Source organism: Hemiscyllium ocellatum, chromosome 29 (assembly GCF_020745735.1).
Source record: "Hemiscyllium ocellatum isolate sHemOce1 chromosome 29, sHemOce1.pat.X.cur, whole genome shotgun sequence".
NCBI lineage: Eukaryota > Metazoa > Chordata > Chondrichthyes > Orectolobiformes > Hemiscylliidae > Hemiscyllium > Hemiscyllium ocellatum.
The window spans coordinates 45179289-45197829 of NC_083429.1; the positions used below are offsets into that span (position 1 = coordinate 45179289).

General features: G+C 45.3%; 1 protein-coding gene across 2 annotated transcripts in view; it reads left to right on the forward strand.

Annotated features, from left to right (window-relative positions):
• Positions 1-17147, forward strand: part of pcsk7 (proprotein convertase subtilisin/kexin type 7) — a 223522-nt gene extending 206375 nt beyond the window's left edge. For both annotated transcript variants that reach the window (XM_060846707.1, XM_060846708.1), the window contains 4 exons: positions 4612-4706; positions 13253-13349; positions 14321-14438; positions 16356-17147. In XM_060846707.1, the coding sequence (XP_060702690.1) occupies positions 4612-4706; positions 13253-13349; positions 14321-14438; positions 16356-16763 (718 nt within the window). In that variant the 3' untranslated portion in view covers positions 16764-17147. The remainder of the gene's footprint in view (positions 1-4611; positions 4707-13252; positions 13350-14320; positions 14439-16355) is intronic.
• Positions 17148-18541: the final 1394 nt, after the last annotated feature.

Below are 18541 nucleotides of genomic sequence, written 5' to 3' on the forward strand. Positions count from 1 at the left end.
CAGCCCATTGAGGCTGCACCGGTTTCTGAGCATTTTAGTTTTGTGGCTATCTTCTGCCTTTTCCCTGCACATTATTAAATCATCATCCAATACTCTCCTGAATGCCACAATTAAGCTTGCCTCCACCACATTTCCAGGCAGTGCATGTCATACCCACTGGGTGAACAATCATTCTTGTAAGTTGCATTTGCTTCTTTGCCAAAGTACCTTAAATCTCAACATCTTATCAGCAAAAGTGTCCTCCCCCCCACCTATAAAGAACATATCCAAAACCTTCAGAAACATTCAGAAGTAGGGTGAAGAAAGTGCAAAAAGCAGAAGTATATGTTTATGTGCAGGATTATGAGGCACGATTGGGTTTGGTGATGGAGGCTGGGACTACATCAGTTTGTGAGAACTCATTGGATGAATGATTCAGTGTAAGATGTACAGAAAAATGATGTGCATATAGGATTATGAGCATGTGTTCTGTGCAACATACATACCTGCAATACTGATTGGATTGAAGAGACCATTTCTGTGTTGCAATGCTATATGTGTTTTGATTGCTTTGTTTTAAGGCAACATGTAAGACCCTTGGCTTCATAAATAGAATTGTTTAGAGTCATGGAGATGTACATCATGGAAACAGACCCTTTGGTCCAATTCGTCCATGCTGACCAGATATCCTAACCTAATCAGGTCCCATTTTGCCAGCATTTGACCCATGTCCTTCTAAACCCTTCCTATTCATATACCCATCCAGATGCCTTTTAAATGCTGTAATTGTACAGGCTCCACTTCTTCCTCTGACAGCTTGTTCCATACACACACCACCCTCTGCATGAAAATGTTGCCCCTTTTAAACCTTTCCCCTCTCACCTTAAGCCTATGCCCTCTAGTATTGGAATACCCTGCCCTGGGAAAAAGACCTTGGCTATTTGTCTAATCCATATCCCTCATGATTTTATAACCTTCTGCAGCCCTCAGTCTCCAATGCTCCAGGGTAAATAGCTCCAGCCTATTCACTATAGCTCAAACCCTCCAATTCTGGCAACATCCTTGTAAATCTTTTCTGAACCCTTTCAGGTTTAATGGCATCTTTCCTATAACAGGGAGACCAGAATTGTGCACAGTATTCCAAAAGTGGCCTAACCAATGTCTGTTTGCTCTCAAGATCTCCTCAATGGTATAATACTTCATTATAATACTCAATTCCAATATATCATAACTAGCATTAGATCTAGTTAGAGTGCAGAACCATTTTAATTATTGTTAGGCCTTAATGTGATAGCAAGTTGGCAATCAAAACCTGCTCAATAGAGTATAAACAAGGAAGTGGTGCTAAGAAGATAATTTGCATTTATACTTCAGTACAGTAAAACATTTCACAGAAATTCATTAGTTGAATTAGAAGAACCTTTTTTAAAATCTTCCTTTTCTTCTTTATGTTCAGAAGTGTTCTTACGCACAACTGAATTTTTTGCTTCCAACACCAGACCACCTGTGGTATTTCTTCTCTTCAATTAATCACCCTTGTTTTCCAATTGAATGATTTATGTCCAAATCTAATTAAGGTCAATGCAAAGTGAGGGGGAGGAGGCTAAATCAAAATGGAGTTGGAAGGAGTCGAAGAAACTCAAAATAAAATTCATTAATCCAGTTAATTGGTTGATTAAGCAGGTGAATTGTGTGTGGAATTGAACACCAGACTTTGGAAAGGCTGCTGATTTATTGGAGAGAATGTGAGCAGAGATTGATCAGAATGGTGCCCTTGGTGGGGAACATCAATCACATGAAGATTAGAGAAGCTGAGATTGATCTCCCGTGAGCTCAGAAGATTGAGTGGATCTAGGGATTTTGGAAGAGTTTCCACTGGCAAGAGGGTCAGAGACACCAGTTTAAGGGAATTGTTAAAGAAACCGTAGCGGGAAGCTGATGAATTTTTTTTCTCTCTATGAGAGTGTGATTGGCCTCTGCTTAGTAACCCAATCTGGGTGTCATGTGACTTCAGATTTTGTCCACCCCAGTCCAAAACCGCCACCTCCACAGCCTAATAACCGTCCATGATCAACTGGCCTGCTAGCTGGCTCAATGCTTTCTTGGCTGAGGTGCTAGAGAGTAACTATTGCCCAATGAACTCCAGCCCAATAGGAATCGTTTCTTTCAGAAAGGTGAAGAACTATACCAGGAAAAGAAGCAGACTTTGTGCTGCAGTGGATAGTGCCCTTGCCTCTGAGCCAGAAGCTCCCAGTTCAAATCCCTGTCCAGGTCTTAATCAAGAAAGACGAATTCGTATTGTGGCTAAACAGGCTGCACATCATCTTGTAAATCCTTCTGATGCACCCAGTGTAGGTAGGAGATTCTCCTGGTTAGCCAGGGCTCTGGGGTAGCTGCAACACAACAGTCACCCAGGTTAATGATTTCATGATTAAGCTCTTGCCCACCGTTTGTACTGTGTGACAATTGCCCTCCTTGCTTTGAGGAAACTGCTAGTCAGAGAAAGTGAGAGACTTTGTCTAAGAAAGATTTACAAGGATGTTGCCAGGGTTGGAGGATTTGAGCTATATGGAGAGGCTGAATAGGCTGGATCTGTTTTCCCTGGAGCATCAGAGGTTTCTAAAATCATGAGGGGCATGGATAGGATAAATAGACAAAGTCTTTTCCCTGGGGTGGGCAAGTCCAGAGCTAGAGGGCATAGGTTTAGAGAGAGGGGGAAGTATATAAAAGAGACCTAAGGGGAAACTTTCTCACACAGATGGTGTTGCATGTATAGAATGGGCTGCCAGAGGAAGTGGTGGAGGCTGCTACAATTGCAACATTTAAAAGGCATCTGGATGGGTATATGAATAGGAAGGGTTTAGAGGGATATGGGCCGTGTGCTGGCAGGTGGGACTGGATTGGGTTGGGATATCTGGTTGGCATGGACGAGTTGGACCGAAGGGTCTGTTTCCGTGCTGTGCATCTCTATGACTCTATAAAAGGGTTTCCACCTGAGTGAGCAGGGTAGTCTCTAGGGCCTGTGAATGATCTACATCCACTCCATTATCGGATGTTCATATAAACAGCCTTCTTTCTAGAGAATGGAATGATGCGTTGTCACTGATTAAGTTCCCAATCTGCAGATTGTGATTAAACAAATAAATCTGAAGACAATTTGAAAATAAAAAATGATGACTAAGAAGTAGTAAGTATATTCAATTAAATTTTAAGTTTAGCCATAAGATGTACGAACCCACAAAGAATGTCCCAATATTGAGTCATGTCTGATACTTTACTCACTCCTTTTTCAGCAACCTATTTATCTCATAAAAAGCAGTTTGAAAATAAAAGTTTGCCCAGAATCCACACTTTGATTTGTCAGCGTACAGTTTTGTAAGTTAGCAGGCTTATCTTTGTGCTTTTCGTAAACATGCCCCTCTTTTTGTTACCGTACGCTGAAGGATAGGTGCATCATGTTACTATTCATAACCTGACATCTCGGCAAAAATATTCCCATCCAGCACGAACGTATTTGAAAATCAGATGATTGTTCTTGCAGAGGACCACTGAGTATTGTGGTTTCCACTGCAAAACTGTTCATTAATATTGGCCGTCACCCAGTCTGAAACATTTAAGACATCCTATTCAAAGGAGCAATTCTGAAATCAGAACAGCGTGCATATTTGCTCTGAATATAGACTCAAAGGGGATGTAAAGCTTTCCGAGGATAAAATTGAGTGAAAAGGTCCTTTGAATATTGCCTGTCATCAGCTTGTTTTATTTCTCATTTCCTCTTCTATGTCTAAACATTTGCTTTAAAACACACAGTGCAATCCTGCTTATTGTAAAGTGGAGTTTGAATTGTTGACAGGAATGATGTAAATTTGTGCCATTCATTTTGGCCACGAGTCCCGATAGGGCTGTTACTATGCAATGAGATGTAAAATGAAATGCTTCCCAACAGAGTTGAAAGGGAGTTGGTAGAACCTGAACAATTCTCGGTATTGCCTCGATCAACATTGTCTGCTTCCTTAATTGGCCCTGAGCAAGGAAGGACTTGGTATAAAATAAGGGATTTGAACTGGGGAAATGTATTGAAACATGTTTTTGAACCAAGACTGGCAAGTGCACCCTATTCAGTAGTAACCATGGGCGGCACAGTGGTTAGCACTGCTGCCTCACAGTGCCAGAGACCTGGGTTCAATTCCCGACTCAGGTGACTGACTGTGTGGAGTTTGCACGTTCTCCCCGTGTCTGCGTGGGTTTCCTCCAGGTGCTCCGGTTTCCTCCCACAGTCCAAAGATGTGCGGGTCAGGTGAATTGGCCATGCTAAATTGCCCGTAGTGTTAGGTAAGGGGTAAATGTAGGGGTATGGGTGGGTTGCGCTTCGGCGGGTCGGTGTGGACTTGTTGGGCCGAAGGGCCTGTTTCCACACTGTAAGTAATCTAATCTAATAAAAGTCCCCATTTGCCTGTTTTCTAAAGCATACCTAGTCTGCTCCAGTGAACAGGTAATGGTAACCTCAACCCATTTGGCAAATTGGTAGCCCTCGCCTTGAGATGAGAATAAGCCTACCAAGGGGATTCACAGCTAGTTCACTAGAAGTTAAAACTAACCAGCTACACGATCTTTTTGTCTTCCTCTGTACAGGGATGCCTCGGGCTTCACTGACTGGATGTACTCTACAGTACGATGCTGGGGTGAAAAGGCAGAAGGTGTCTACAGGATGATTATCCGTGATTTAGGTTTGCTGGCTCCTTGTGTTCTTTTATCCATTTGTGGGTTGTGGGTGTCACTGACTGGGACAGCATTTGTTGCCATCCTCGATTAAGAGTCAACCACATTGCTGTGGGTCTGGATTCATGTGTAGGCCAGACCAGGTAAGGATGGCAGATTTCCTTCCAAAAAGGACATTAGTGAACGAGGTGAAATTTTACAAAAACAGACCACAGATACCAGGTTATAAATAGATGAGATTTTCATTCCAGATTTTTACTGAATTTAAATTTCACCCTCTGCCATGTTGAGACTGGAATCCACATCTCCAGAACATTAGACTGGGATGAGTACTTTCCTCTCCAGAAAGCAAAGTTGCCGAATGCAGAATCAATGAAGTATATTTCAGATTATAGCCTTCCAAGTGAAGGCGAGAGTTGTACAACTTGTACAACAACAATTTGTGAGGTTATGGAGGAAGGGACTGGGAACAGAATTAATTAAGTGGCTCTTTCAAGGAACAATGGCCTCCTCGTGTGCTGAAGATTACATGACAATACATAAACACTGTGTTCCGAGGCCTAGACCTGACAAAGGAGCTTCACTCCAAAAGCTTGTATTTTTAAATGAAGCTGTTGGCCTCTGACCTGGTGTCATGTGATTTTCAACTTAGTCCACACCAGTCCAACACCAGCACCTCCACATCAAGGCTTAGACCATAAGACACAGGGGCTGAAATTAGGCCATTCGGCCCATTGATTCTGCTCTGCCATTCAGTCATGGCTGATAGGTTTATCAACCCCATTTTCCCACTTTCTCTGAGTAACCTTTGATCCGCTTGGCAATCAAGAACTTAACTCTCTCTGTTTTAATTATACTCAGTGTCCTGGCCTCCACAGCCTTTTGTGGCAATGAATTCCATAGATTGCCCACTCTCTGGCTGATGATGTTTCTCCTTATCTCCGTTCTAAAGGCTCTTCCCTTTACTCTTAAGGCTGTGCCCTCGGGTCCTAGTCTCTCCTACCAGTGGAAACATCTCAATGTCCAGTCTGTCCAGGCCATTCAGTATTTTGTAAGTTTCAATCAGATCCCCCTTATCCTTCTAAACTCCATCAAGTATAGGCCCAAGAGTCCACAGATGTTACTCATATGTTAAGCTTGTAGGAAATAAAGAGATGGGACCCAAGATGGAGATCTCTTGATTGTCAGAAATGACGTTGCAGAATCTTTGCTCTTACACAGGATGCATGGCAGATGGAGTTTCCACACACTGGTTTGCCATCATCAGGCTATGTCCCACTTTCTGGGAAATACTACAACAAGTACCACCAGTACATCTGTTATTGTGAACCAGGCTACACTTGCCCTCTCGGAGAAAGTGAGGACTGCAGATGCTGGAGTGTATTGCTGGGAAAGCACAGCAAGTCAGGCAGCATCCGAGGAGCAGACGAATCGACGTTTCGGGCATAAGCCCTTCATTAGGAATGAGGCTTGTCGGCCGGGGCTGAGAGATAAACGGGAGGAGGGTGGTGTTGGGGGGAAGGTAGCTGAGAAAGCGATAGGTGGATGAAAGTGAGGGAGAAGGTGATTGGTCAGAGGGAGGAGTGATGGAAAGGTCCGAAGGGTGGTACCAAGTTGGAGGCTTGGGACTGGGATAATGTGGGATCAGAGATTACAAGCTAATGCTTTTAAGGGATATGCTGTCTCTTCCAGGATTCTTTTGTCAATTATCTCTTGGGAAGGCAGTCATGTCTCAGGACCAGTAATCTAGAACCCAGGCTAAAGTTCTGAGGACAAAAATAGTTTGGCCAGTATTTATTTCCAGTCCTTGTTGCCCTTAAACTGAGTAACTTGCATGGGCCATTTTAGAGGCCAGTTGAGAGTAAACTTGTAAGTCAGAACCAGTAGGGATTTCCTTCTTTAAAGGACATTAGTAAACCAGATGAGTATTTATGGCAATCGGCAATGGTTTCAAGGTTGCCATGAGACTACCTATCAATTCCAGACTTTTACTGCATTCCCATTTCATCATCTGCCATGCTGGGTTTTGAACCTAAATGCCCAGAAAATTAGTCTGGGACTCTCAATTACAAATCCAGTGACATTGCCACAGTACTGCTAGGTCACCACCTCCCCTTTGCCTCCTCTGGCTATCTTTTCTTCCTGGTATCTTTGTTGCCAGTGACAGCTCGTTCCACACAGAGTAGAAATAAAATTTTGGACCTTGCTGTTCTAACTCATGAGAACAGCCCAGTCAGGTACATCCATTGTTTCGGTCTTTATAAAATTAGGACCCATTTTATTCACAACGTACCCATCTCTGGATTGATGGCCGTCCCAACTTTTCTCCCATCCTCATTTCTGAGGTTCGGGGTGCAGTCTTCCGTTGAATTTGGTCTGCACTTAATGGGCTGCAGTGGTTTGCTATTGCCTCCTCCAGACAACTCTGCTCCTCTTACTGTCTGCTGTCTGGTGTATCAGAAAGAATCACAGACTGACCATCAACCTGTTTGGCCTTGTAATAAACATGCCTTGTAACATAGCCAGCAGGTGCTTTTGTGGGATTTGAACCCAGAGTGCCTCCTGAGGTAGCCATGCGACCACTGAGCCACAAGAACACCTCAAATGCAAAGTAAGGAATAAAATACATGGGTATTTTTTGTTAGAGTGTGAACGTATATACCCTGTCATTCCAGAGACCGTTGCATTGTACACCAATGCCCTTGTGATGATAACTTCTTGGACGAATGATATGCTAGTGTAAGCTTAGAGAAGAACAGGGTTCCCTCTCTACTGCTACTGTTAAACTTGCTTTGGACTGTGGTATGTTTGTCTGTTGTTCGTTAGCTCTACCATACACTGTCTAACTTCTGTCTGAGCTCAGAAATCCCTTGGGCTTGGCCCCTTTCCATTTGTCATTTCTACTGGGGAAACTTGACACACTGAAATGGTCCTATTCTGTAAGCAAGGACTTAAATAATTGGCCACTGTTCAGGACTTTATTTTCTTTGGTTTGTTATTGGGCTCAGTGTCTGTATTTTCATGTCCTGCCCTGCTCCTGAACCATGCCCTCTTTCATTCCCACTCGGCTAGCATTCAGTTCTGGCATTTCTCCCCCCCCCCCCCCCTTCCCTCTTTAATTGATGACCCCTCGTTAAGAAAAAGAGGATTGCAAGCTCATTGGCATCACAGCACGTCATAAATTAGTCCATTTTCTCTACCCTCCTCCTTTATCCTCACTTTTCTCGCTCTCTATCTCAGAAACAATTTGTATTCATACGCTATCTTGACATGTCCCAGGATATCACAAGGCACTTTGAGAGAAGTGCAAGATTTGGAAGTGTTAGTGTGCAAGCAAAAATTGTAGCAAATTTACATGCAACAATGTCCCAACAGACAGTGCAAAGAACAAATTGATGACCAGTTACTGCCATTTTAGTGGGCTTATGGGGGAAATATTGTCGTGGACGTTATTGAGAGGATTCCCTGTATTGTTGGGATCTATGTGGTGACCTGAACTGGAGACAGAGCTTCAGTTTGATATATTCTCTGAAAGGATGGGAAGAAGATTGCAGGTTAGGAAGGTGGTGCTGAGTTCGAGGGTTGGGACTGAGACAAGGTGGGGGGAGGGGAAATGAGGAAACTGGAGAAATGAGTTCATCCCTTGTGGTTGGAGGGTTACAAGGAAGAAGATGAGGCACTCTTCCTCCAGCTGTCGTGTTGCTATGGTCTGGCAATGGAGGAGTCCAAGGACCTGCATGTCCTTGGTGGTGTGGGAGGGGGAGTTGAAGTGTTGAGCCACGGGTTGGTTGGGTTGGTTGGTCCGGGTGTCCCAGAGCTGTTCTCTGAAACGTTCCACAAGTAGGCGGCCTGCCTCCCCAATATAGAGGAGGCCACATCGGGTGCAGCGGATGCAGTAAATGATGTGTGTGGAGATGCAGGTGAATTTGTGGTGGATATGGAAGGATCCCTTGGGGCCTTGGAGGGAAGTGAGGGGGGAGGTGTGGGTGCAAGTTTTGCATTTCTTGCGGTTGCGGGGAAAGGTGCTGGGAGTGGAGGTTGGGTTGGTGAGAGGTGTGGACCTGACAAGGGAGTCACGGAGGGAGTGGTCTTTTCGGAACGCTGATAGGGGAGGGGAGGGAAATGTATCCCTGGTGGTGGGGTCTGTTTGGAGGTGGCGGAAATGACGACGGATGATGTGATGTATATGGAGGTTGGTGGGGTGGTAGGTGAGGACCAGTGGGGTTCTGTCCTGGTGGCGATTGGAGGGGTGGGGCTCAAGGGTGGAGGAGTGGGAAGTGGAGGAGATGCGGTGGAGAGCATCGCGATCACGTCTAGGGGGAAATTGTGGTCTTTGAAGAAGGAGGCCATCTGAGTTGTTTGGTATTGGAACTGGTCCTCCTGGGAGCAGATGCGGCAGAGACAAAGGAATTGGGAATATGGGATGGTGTTTTTACAGGGGGCAGGGTGGGAAGAGATGTAGTCTAGGTAGCTGTGGGAGTCGGTCGGTTTATAGTGAATGTCCGTGTTGATTCGGTCGCCCAAGATAGAAATGGAAAGGTCTAGGAAGGGGAGGGAGGAATCTGAGACGGTCCAGGTAAATTTGAGGTCGGGGTGGAAGGTGTTAGTAAAGTGGATGAACTGTTCAACCTCCTCGTGGGAGCACGAGGCAGCGCCAATACAGTCATCGATGTAGCGGAGGAAAAGGTGGGGGGTGGTGCCAGTGTAGGTGCGGAAGATTAACTGTTCCACATATCCTACGAAGAGGCAGGCATAGCTGGGGCCCATGTGGGTGCCCATGGCTACTCCTTTGGTTTGGAGGAAGTGGAAGGTTTGGAAAGAGAAGTTGTTCAGAGTGAGGACCAGTTCAGTCAGTCGAAGGAGGGTGTCAGTGGAAATGTACTGGTTGGTGCGGCGGGAAAGGAAGAAGCAAAGGGCTTTTAGTCCTTTGTGATGGGGGATGGAGGTGTACAGGGACTGGATGTCTATGGTGAAGATAAGGCTTTGGGGACCGGGGAAGCGAAAATCATGGAGGAGGTGGAGGGCATGGGTGGTGTCCCGAACGTAGGTGGGGAGTTCTTGGACTAAGGGGGACAGGACCGTGTCGAGATATGCAGAGGTGAGTTCAGTGGGGCAGGAGCAGGCTGAGACAATGGATCAGCCGGGGCAGTCAGGTTTGGGGATTTTGGGCAGGAGGTAGAAACGGGCAGTGCGGGGTTGTGGGACTGTGAAGTTGGTGGCGGTGAACGGGAGATCCCCTGAGGTGATGAGGTTATGAATGGTCTGGGAGATGATGGTTTGGTGGTGGGAGGTGGGGTCATGGTCAAGGGGGCAGTAGGAGGAGGTGTCCGCGAGCTGGCATTTAGCCTCAGCGGTGTAAAGGTCGGTGCGCCAAACTACTACCGCGCCTCCCTTGTCTGCAGGTTTGATAGTAAGGTTGGGGTTGGAACGGAAGGAGTGGAGGGCTGCACGTTCCAAGGTTGAGAGGTTGGAGTAGGTGAGAGGGGTGGACAGGTTGAGTCGGTTAATGTCGCGGCGGCAGTTGGCAATGAAGGGATTGAGGGCGAGTAAGAGGCCAGCATGGGGTGTACAGGTGGATGGGGTGTGTTGGAGGCGGGAGAAGGGGTCGTCAGAGGGTGGGCGAGAATCCTGGTTGAAGAAGTAAGCGCGGAGGCGAAGGCGGCGGAAGAATTGTTCAATGTCTCGCCGCGTGTTGAACTCGTTAATCCGAGAGCGTAGGGGGATGAAGGTGAGGCCTCTGCCGAGGACTGATCTTTCATCCTCAGAGAGGGGGAGGTCTGGAGGGATGGTGAAAACATGGCAGGGTTGGGAGCTAGGACTTGGTGTGGGACTGGAGCTGGGAGGTGTTGTGAGGTTCGGCGTGGAGACGGGGTTATCGCCAGATCATAGCAACATGACGGTTGGAGGAAGAGCGCCTCATCGTCCGCCTAGGAACCCTCCAACACAAGGGATGAACTCAGATTTCTCCAGTTTCCTCATTTCCCCTCCCCCCACCTTGTCTCAGTCCCAACCCTCAAACTCAGCACCACCTTCGTAACCTGCAATCTTCTTCCTGACCTCTCCGCCCCCACCCCCACTCCGGCCTATCACCCTCACCTTAACCTCCTTCCACCTATCACATTTCCATCGCCCCTCCCCCAAGTCCCTCCTCCCTACCTTTTATCTTAGCCTGCTTGGCACACCCTCCTCATTCCTGAAGAAGGGCTCATGCCCGAAATGTCGATTCTCCTGCTCCTTGGATGCTGCCTGACCTGCTGCGCTTTTCCAGCAACACATTTTCAGCTCTGATCTCCAGCATCTGCAGACCTCACTTTCTCCTAGTATTCTCTGAAAGACAGCATCTGTGATAAAGCAGCCCTCCTGCACTGAAACATGTGCTTAGACTGATACTCTGGAGTGAGGCTTGACCCCATAACCTTGAGACACAGCAAGAATGATATCAATTGAGTTAAACTGGCTCTAATTTTTCTCAACTGAATAGAAAATGCACATTAAATCAACCACAAACTTGATTTATTTTTCATTTGAAGTTCATCTATATTACAAGAAATGCAGGTTTATCATTATTAGACCAACTATGCTCTTTATTTTAGTCTGAAAACTCAAGGAATTTATCCCCATTGACCTGGACATATTTTTTTACATTTTTGTGCATTTGTCAGAAGCTGGATCTCATCCAGAATTGCAAATGGTTTTGAAAAATAAATAAGTAAAAAAGGTTGACTTTGTACCCTTATAAGTCAATGGAAAACCTCTGCAGGAGAGATTTTTTTTTGTCTCTCCCTTTTAGGTCTCTATTGCAAAATCTCCCAATGTCATGCCAGCCAGCTGATCATACCCAGCAAGGCTGCAAGAGAAGGCAGAGGAACAGGAAGTAACCATCCAGCTCCCCAAGCCTGCTGCATCCTACATAAGTCCATAGACCATTAGATAAAGGAGCAGAATTAGGCCATTCAGCCCATCGAGTCTGCTTTGGCGTTCAATCATGGCTGAATCATTTCTCAGTCCCATTGTCCAGTCTTCTGCCTGTAACCTTTGACCCTGTTACTAATCAAGAGCCTATCTATCTCTCTCTTAAATAGACTTAATGACCTGGCCTCCACAGCCCTCTACAGCAATGATTTCCACAGGTTCACCACCCTCTCGCCAAAGAAATTCCTCTTGACCTCAGTTCTAAAGGGTTGTCCCTTCACCCTGAGGCTGTGCCCTTGGGTCCTAATCTCTCCTACTATTGGAAACATCTTCTCCATGTCCACTCTACCCAGGCCTCTCAGTATTCATTCCAATCATGGCCAACTTGTATCCCATCTCCAGCCCACCCACGTTGCTTCCACATCCTCCAATTCACTTGGCTAATAAATAAAAAATCTATCAATCTCTAATTTGGAATGTTTACTTGAGCTAACGGGGATGAGCTGACTCATATGATTGGATGTCTCAAGTATGCTGTGGGTTAAAGCTAGCAGGTTAAGTACAATAGGGTTTGAGGTCATTTTTAGGGACCTGTTTCCTCAGCTTGTTCCTTGCTGAGTTAATATCTAAACCTTTGGGAAACAAAGGCACTGAATGGAGACAGTGAGGGAGAGCTGAATTAATAAGAATGAATATTATCTGCCTCGCCCACTTCAGTGGTCACTGCTTCATACTTCACGCTGACAGTGCACTGAGGCCAGGCATCCTGTACATGTGACCACCCAAGAACCAACACACCTCCAACACCTTTCGAGTGCTGGATCTGAGGACTTGCTTCTTTTTCAGAAATAAACTTCTCCAGTATTTTACCTTTCTCTCGTAAACCTCACAAACCACTTCCCAGACGGCAGTCTGCCCTCAAGTACTTTGTCTGAATGGCCATCCCTCAAGTGTAAGCATCGGTGGACTGTTCCACTCTGGTGAGCATTCTCCTGAACCTGTTTGATGACCACTAGCAATCAGGAGTAAAGATCCTGGTGCAGTACATTCATCTGACACCTGCCTTCCCCGAAACCAACTTGCATTTATATAGCGCCTTAAGTAAAACATCCAAAGGTGCTCCATTGTAGAATTAACAGGGAAAAAAATGACACTGAAGCACATAAGGAGAATTTAGGGCAGATGATCCAAAGCTTGGCCAAGCAGTTAGGTTTTAAGGCTTGCCTTAAAGAGAAGCCGAGAAATTTAAGGAGGGATTTCAAGAGCTTAAAAAGACACAGCTTGGATAAGAGAAACAGAGGCAGTTGAGGATGTAACAAAGGCAGGAATTGGAGGAATAGTGTGTTCTTGGAATGCTAATTGCATTGCCTCTGTTATACCCAGAGTGAGATCAGTGAACTCATTCGAGACTGTTCATCAACTCTGACTAAGGGTCTCTGTAGTTGGCTGTCTTTAATAAACTGTTTAATTCTGGATCTCTGTCTGTCTGGTTATTAACTCAATTCCCAAAAGCTGAGGTGTGTCCTTGGGTTGTGATTTGATACTGAACTGAGCTGATTGGGCAGAAGTGGTTATAATGTTTCTTCCAGGTGTTGGTATAAAGGGTTATGGTGGTTCTCATCGTCTTTCTCTCTCTGCTCAGGGGAGAACCCTCAGCAGGAGAACGGCTTCCTCAAGCAGTGGCAGCTCACTCTCTACGGCTCTTCCTGGTCATTTGAAGATGTCAAGGAACGACAGAGGTAAAGGCTTTTTTTTGTGTATGTTCACATAATTTGGATGTTACTTCCCCAAGATCTTCTCCGAATTGGCACGGGAGGGGAAGGGGGAGAAGAAGGCAGCACAGAGGCCTTTAGCGCTCTTGAGACAGCCACTGGCTGTGGTGTTCTTCTTGGAGATTCAGAGCATTGGTCACCAGAAACATTGCTGTTTCTCAAAAGATGCCACTGAGATTAGCAAGTTGTCTGGGTCAGAGAAGATGGAATTCCCATCTGACTACATTCAGCTGAATGAGAGGAAACTGCAAAAGGGACAACAAAAGATTAATGGTCCATCCAGTAAATGTGCTGTCTATTTACTTGCATATCCTTAGCAGATCCTTGCTCTATCCTTGGTAACATAGGAGCTCTGTGGGACTTCAGGAATAAGTCTCACCACCACCTTCACCATCAGTAAGGGGTGGGTAATCCCTACTGGTCTCACCATCATTACCCATATCCCACTAATGAATTTTGTAATAAAAACGCCTCTGTCCCAACTTCTGTGATGATCCAAAGAAGGTTTGTACAGTCCCTACAGTGTGGAAGCAGGCCATTTGGCCCATTGAGGCCATAGTTATCCTCTGAACATCCCACACAGACGCACTTTCCTATTCTATCTATGAAACCCACATTTCCCATGGTTAATCCACCTGGCCTGCACATCCATGGAGACTATGGGGCAATCTAGCCTGCCCAGTTCACTTAACCTGAACATTTTTGGACTGTGGGAGGAAACTCACAGAGACACGGGGAGAATGTGCAAACTCCACACAGACCAAGGGTGGAACCGAACCTGGGTACCTGACTCTGTGAGGGCAGCATTGCTAACCACTGATTAAAAACCCAGTTTTCTCAGTGTGCTCCTTTCTTGGGATAGCCCTAGTAGGCCCAACATATCCACCAACTGGGTGAATTGTTATCGTTTAACTGTGCATGTCTTTGACTTTGTGAAGGGTTGTTGAAGAAGCCATGAGTGGACAGTTCCTCAATGACAGTTTCTCACTGCCCTGCCCTCCTGGCTTAGAAATCTCCGATCAGGAATGGAATTACATGACACCAAATACACTGAAGGTAACATTTATTGAAACACTGATACCATTAAGTATTTATGACTATTTGAATGAACAAATGATACAAATGGGTATTGTTGTTCTCACAGGGGTATTGTTGTGATATTTCCAAAATGCCAGATTTCAGGAAGGTGTTCACTAATCAACATGCTGCTGACATCTCTACCCTGGGCAGGAATATATTTCTTCCTTCCCGTTTCTCCTGTTACTTTGGAATTAGATTTCACATTCAAAGTGGTCCCAGATGACTTACATCAGGCTGAGTGCTGCGTTGCTAATGATCTTTGAATGGGTTTTCACAGCCAGGTAAAAGTTGGATCAAGTGTTACATCCCGGGTTGGTTTTTAATGGAAGGACCATTCAGACTAACTAACCAGCTGTTTCTGTTTCTGGCGCCCGCATTATCTGAACATGAAAGTATTCCTGGCAATCATAGAATTGATGTTGACCCTCAACCTTACAGAATGAACGTAGAGATTAATTCAACGTCCAGTCCATTATGATTGACAGGATCACTCCATGCTTTGCACATTGAACATACAAATTCTGAGGGTTGGTTAGCTCAGTCGGCTGGACAGCTGGTTCGTAACGCGGAGTGACACAACACTCAGGTTCATTTCCTGCTCTGGCTGAGAGTACGATGAAAGTCCCTCCTTCTCAACCCCACCCGAGGTGTGGTGACTCTTGGGTTAAACTCAGCACTAGTTGTCTTTCTCCAATGAGAATGCCAGCCCTGTAGTCCTCTGGGACTATGGTCACTTTAACTTTACATACAAATTTGGCGTAGGCCGCTCGGTTCCTCGAGCCTGCTCCACCATTCAGCAAGATGAGAAATGTCTCCAGCCAGAGGGTGATGAATCTGTGGAACTCATTGCACAGAGTGCTCTGGAGACCAGATCATTGAGCGTGTCTAAGGCAGAGATAGATAGATTCCTCATTGATCAAAGGTTGATAAGGGAGAATGCAGGAGAATGGGGTTGAGAAATGTATCAGCCACGATGGAATGGTGAAGCAGACTCGAGAGACTGAATGGCCTAGTTCTTTTCCAATGTCTTATGGTCTAAGATGATGGTTGATCTAATTACTCCATATTCCTGCCTATCCTTATAACCTTCCACACCCTTGCTTACCTCTGCCTTCAAAATGTTCAGAGACTCTCTTTTCACCACCTTTTCAGGAATCGAACTATAAATACTCTATGAGGGTAAAAAACTTCTCCTAATCCCTTCTTTAACGAGTAACTCGTTATTTTTAAGCAGGGGCTCCTAGATTCTGTCGAGAGGACACTTTTTGTCCACATGCCCTCTATCAAGACTCTGCAGGATTTTACATATTTCAATTAAATCACCTGTTCCTCTCCTGAACTCCAAAGGATACAAGCTTAGTCTGTCTAACCTCTACTCATAACACACCCTCCCCATTCCAGAAGATAACTTCCAATGCATTTACATCCTTCCTTGCAAAAGGAGACTATTACTCTGTACTAGTCCAGTTGTGGGCTCGGTAGAACCCTGTATAACTGAAGCACAACCTCTCTACTTTTGTATCCAACTCCCCTCAGAATAAACAATAATATTCTGTTAGTTTTCCTGATAATTTCCATACCTAAATACTAATTTGTTGCAGTACATGCATAAGGATACCCAGAACCCCCTGAACTGTTCAAACTCTCACCATTGTAGGGAATGTTGACACAATTCCCAATACGCCTGTGGTTCATTAAGTGCACCAAGGAATTGGATGTTCCATTTAACCAATTTGAGTTGGTGTCTGTCCTCCACATGAGTGTTAATCCCAATTCCATGTGCCCACCAAGTTCCCATAACCCTTTATCCTTCACCACCTACTAAACATAGCCAAGGTAAAGAAATGGAAGAGATGAAAATAAGAAGTTATTAAATGTATTTTCTCTTCTCAGATGCTGCTGCTACTGGGATGTTTTGCTGTCTTCTGGTCTGTTTATTATACACTGGAAGTTATATTCTACTCCCGGAAGCAGTTTGAGTTCAGCTTGCTGTGTAATACATCTACCCATGGATCTTATCAAACCTTACATAATGTTGAAAAGGATGCATCGGAATTGGTGCCTCTGCAAAACATGGATGCAAATGAGGTAGACGAGCGACAGATGTTGAACGTTGAGGAAGCCAGTTTGGAGAAAATGGGAGAAGAGAAAGATCGAAACTTAAAGTACGAAGTGCGAAATGTAGCCATACCAATAACTGAGCCCAGACAGAGCTGGGATTATTCAATTCCAAACCATCGAGTGGGGCATAGAAACAGCGAAAACTCTTTACTTTTCTCCTGTGACAATGAGCTGACGTAATATCAAAGGAATTCATTGCACACCTACTTGCAGACGAGAACATATAAGCCCTTGGAAAATCTAATTGGGCAGGACCACCCTTTATAAACAGATTGAACTGGATAATCAACCGCCACATGAACTCTGCCTGTCAGATAATAGTGGCCTCCTCAGGGTCACGTATATTTGCATCCCTGGTTCAGGACTCTGTGTATCGCCGAACTGGAAGTGATCATCAGCAGATCTTTTCCCGACAGAGCGCATACCTTTCCCTGTCAGTGTTTTTCTCTCTCTCTCTCTCTCTTTCTTCTCTACTCCCTTCTCTTTGTCGCTGAGCAACTATCTGTCCATCCATAATGTCAGTGGAGAACAAAGTTTAAAATCATACAACACCAGGTTGTAGTCCCACTGGTTTATTTGGAAGCACTAGCTTTCGAAGTGCTGCCTCATCATCAGGTAGTTGTGAAGCAGGACCATAGGACACAGAATTTATAGCAAAAGATTACAATGAATCAATGATACATTGAACAACCCTAGTTTGTTAAGTTTTTCATCTTTTAGAATGGATTTGCTGATTTTGGTTCTTTAATATGTAAATCCCAGAGGGTGACTGTCTGTGTGTAGTTTGCACATTCTCCCCGTGTCTGTGTGGGTTCCCTCCGGGTGCTCCGGTTTCCTCCCACAGTCCAAAGATGTGCAGGTTCGGTGAATTGGCCATGCTAAATTGTCCATAGTGGTAGGTGCATCAGTCAGAGGGAAATGGTCTGGGTGGGTTACTCTTCTGAGGGTCGGTGTGGACTTGTTGGGCCGAAGGGCCTGTTTCCACACTGTAGGGAATCTAATCTAAAAAAAAGTCACATTTTCAAGATAATATAAGGTTTTATAACAAAAGATGACATTTTAGCTTAGCCAATGCCTTAAAGGTGTCAGATTAGAGGCTGCCTGTAGCCCCCACTGAAGTGCTCCCCCAGCGGTCAGGGCCATTTGGCCTCAGACCATCAGGTGACCATCCTCCAAGGCGGACTTTGGGATGGGCAGCATCGCAAAGTGGCGAAGCAGAAACCGATAGCCAAGTTCAGTACCCATGGAGATGGCCTCAACTACCCGCACTCTCTCCGTATACCTTAATTCGTTGCGAGATCAAGAATTTATCGATTTCTGCCTTAAAGATACCCAACATCCCGGCCTCCACTGTGCTTCGTGGCAACATATTCCACAGGCCCACCACTCTCCATTATCTTGTAAGTTTCTGTTAGATCTCCCCTCAACCTTCTAAACTCTAATGAATGCGATCCCAGGATCCTCAGTTGATCATCATATGTTAGGCCCACCATTCCAGGGATCATCCATGTGAAATTATCCATGACCCATACACTCATGCAGACCCTCTCTCATAAACAAGCTCTCTCTCATATGCATACACACACACCTCACACACTCACACCCATGCACACACCCTCTCACAAGTTATACCCCATCACACTCACACTCACACACACACTTTATCAAGCTTGCACACATGCAAACACACACGCTCTTACGTGCACTCGCACTCACACACTCACTCTGTCTCTCTCTCTCTCTCCTGCACATGCATATACGTTTATGAGGAGAATTTGCGTTTGGAGAATTATATTTGCAGATACGTTCTATTTTGCTCAAAAAGTGCACAACTGCAAGCAGTCAACGCAGGCAGTCAATCCATGTAATATTTTGTAAATTCCACTTTGGCAATAGAACCAGTCTGACTCAAGATTGGGATACAGACAGATTCTAACCTCACACCTTAAAGGTATTGT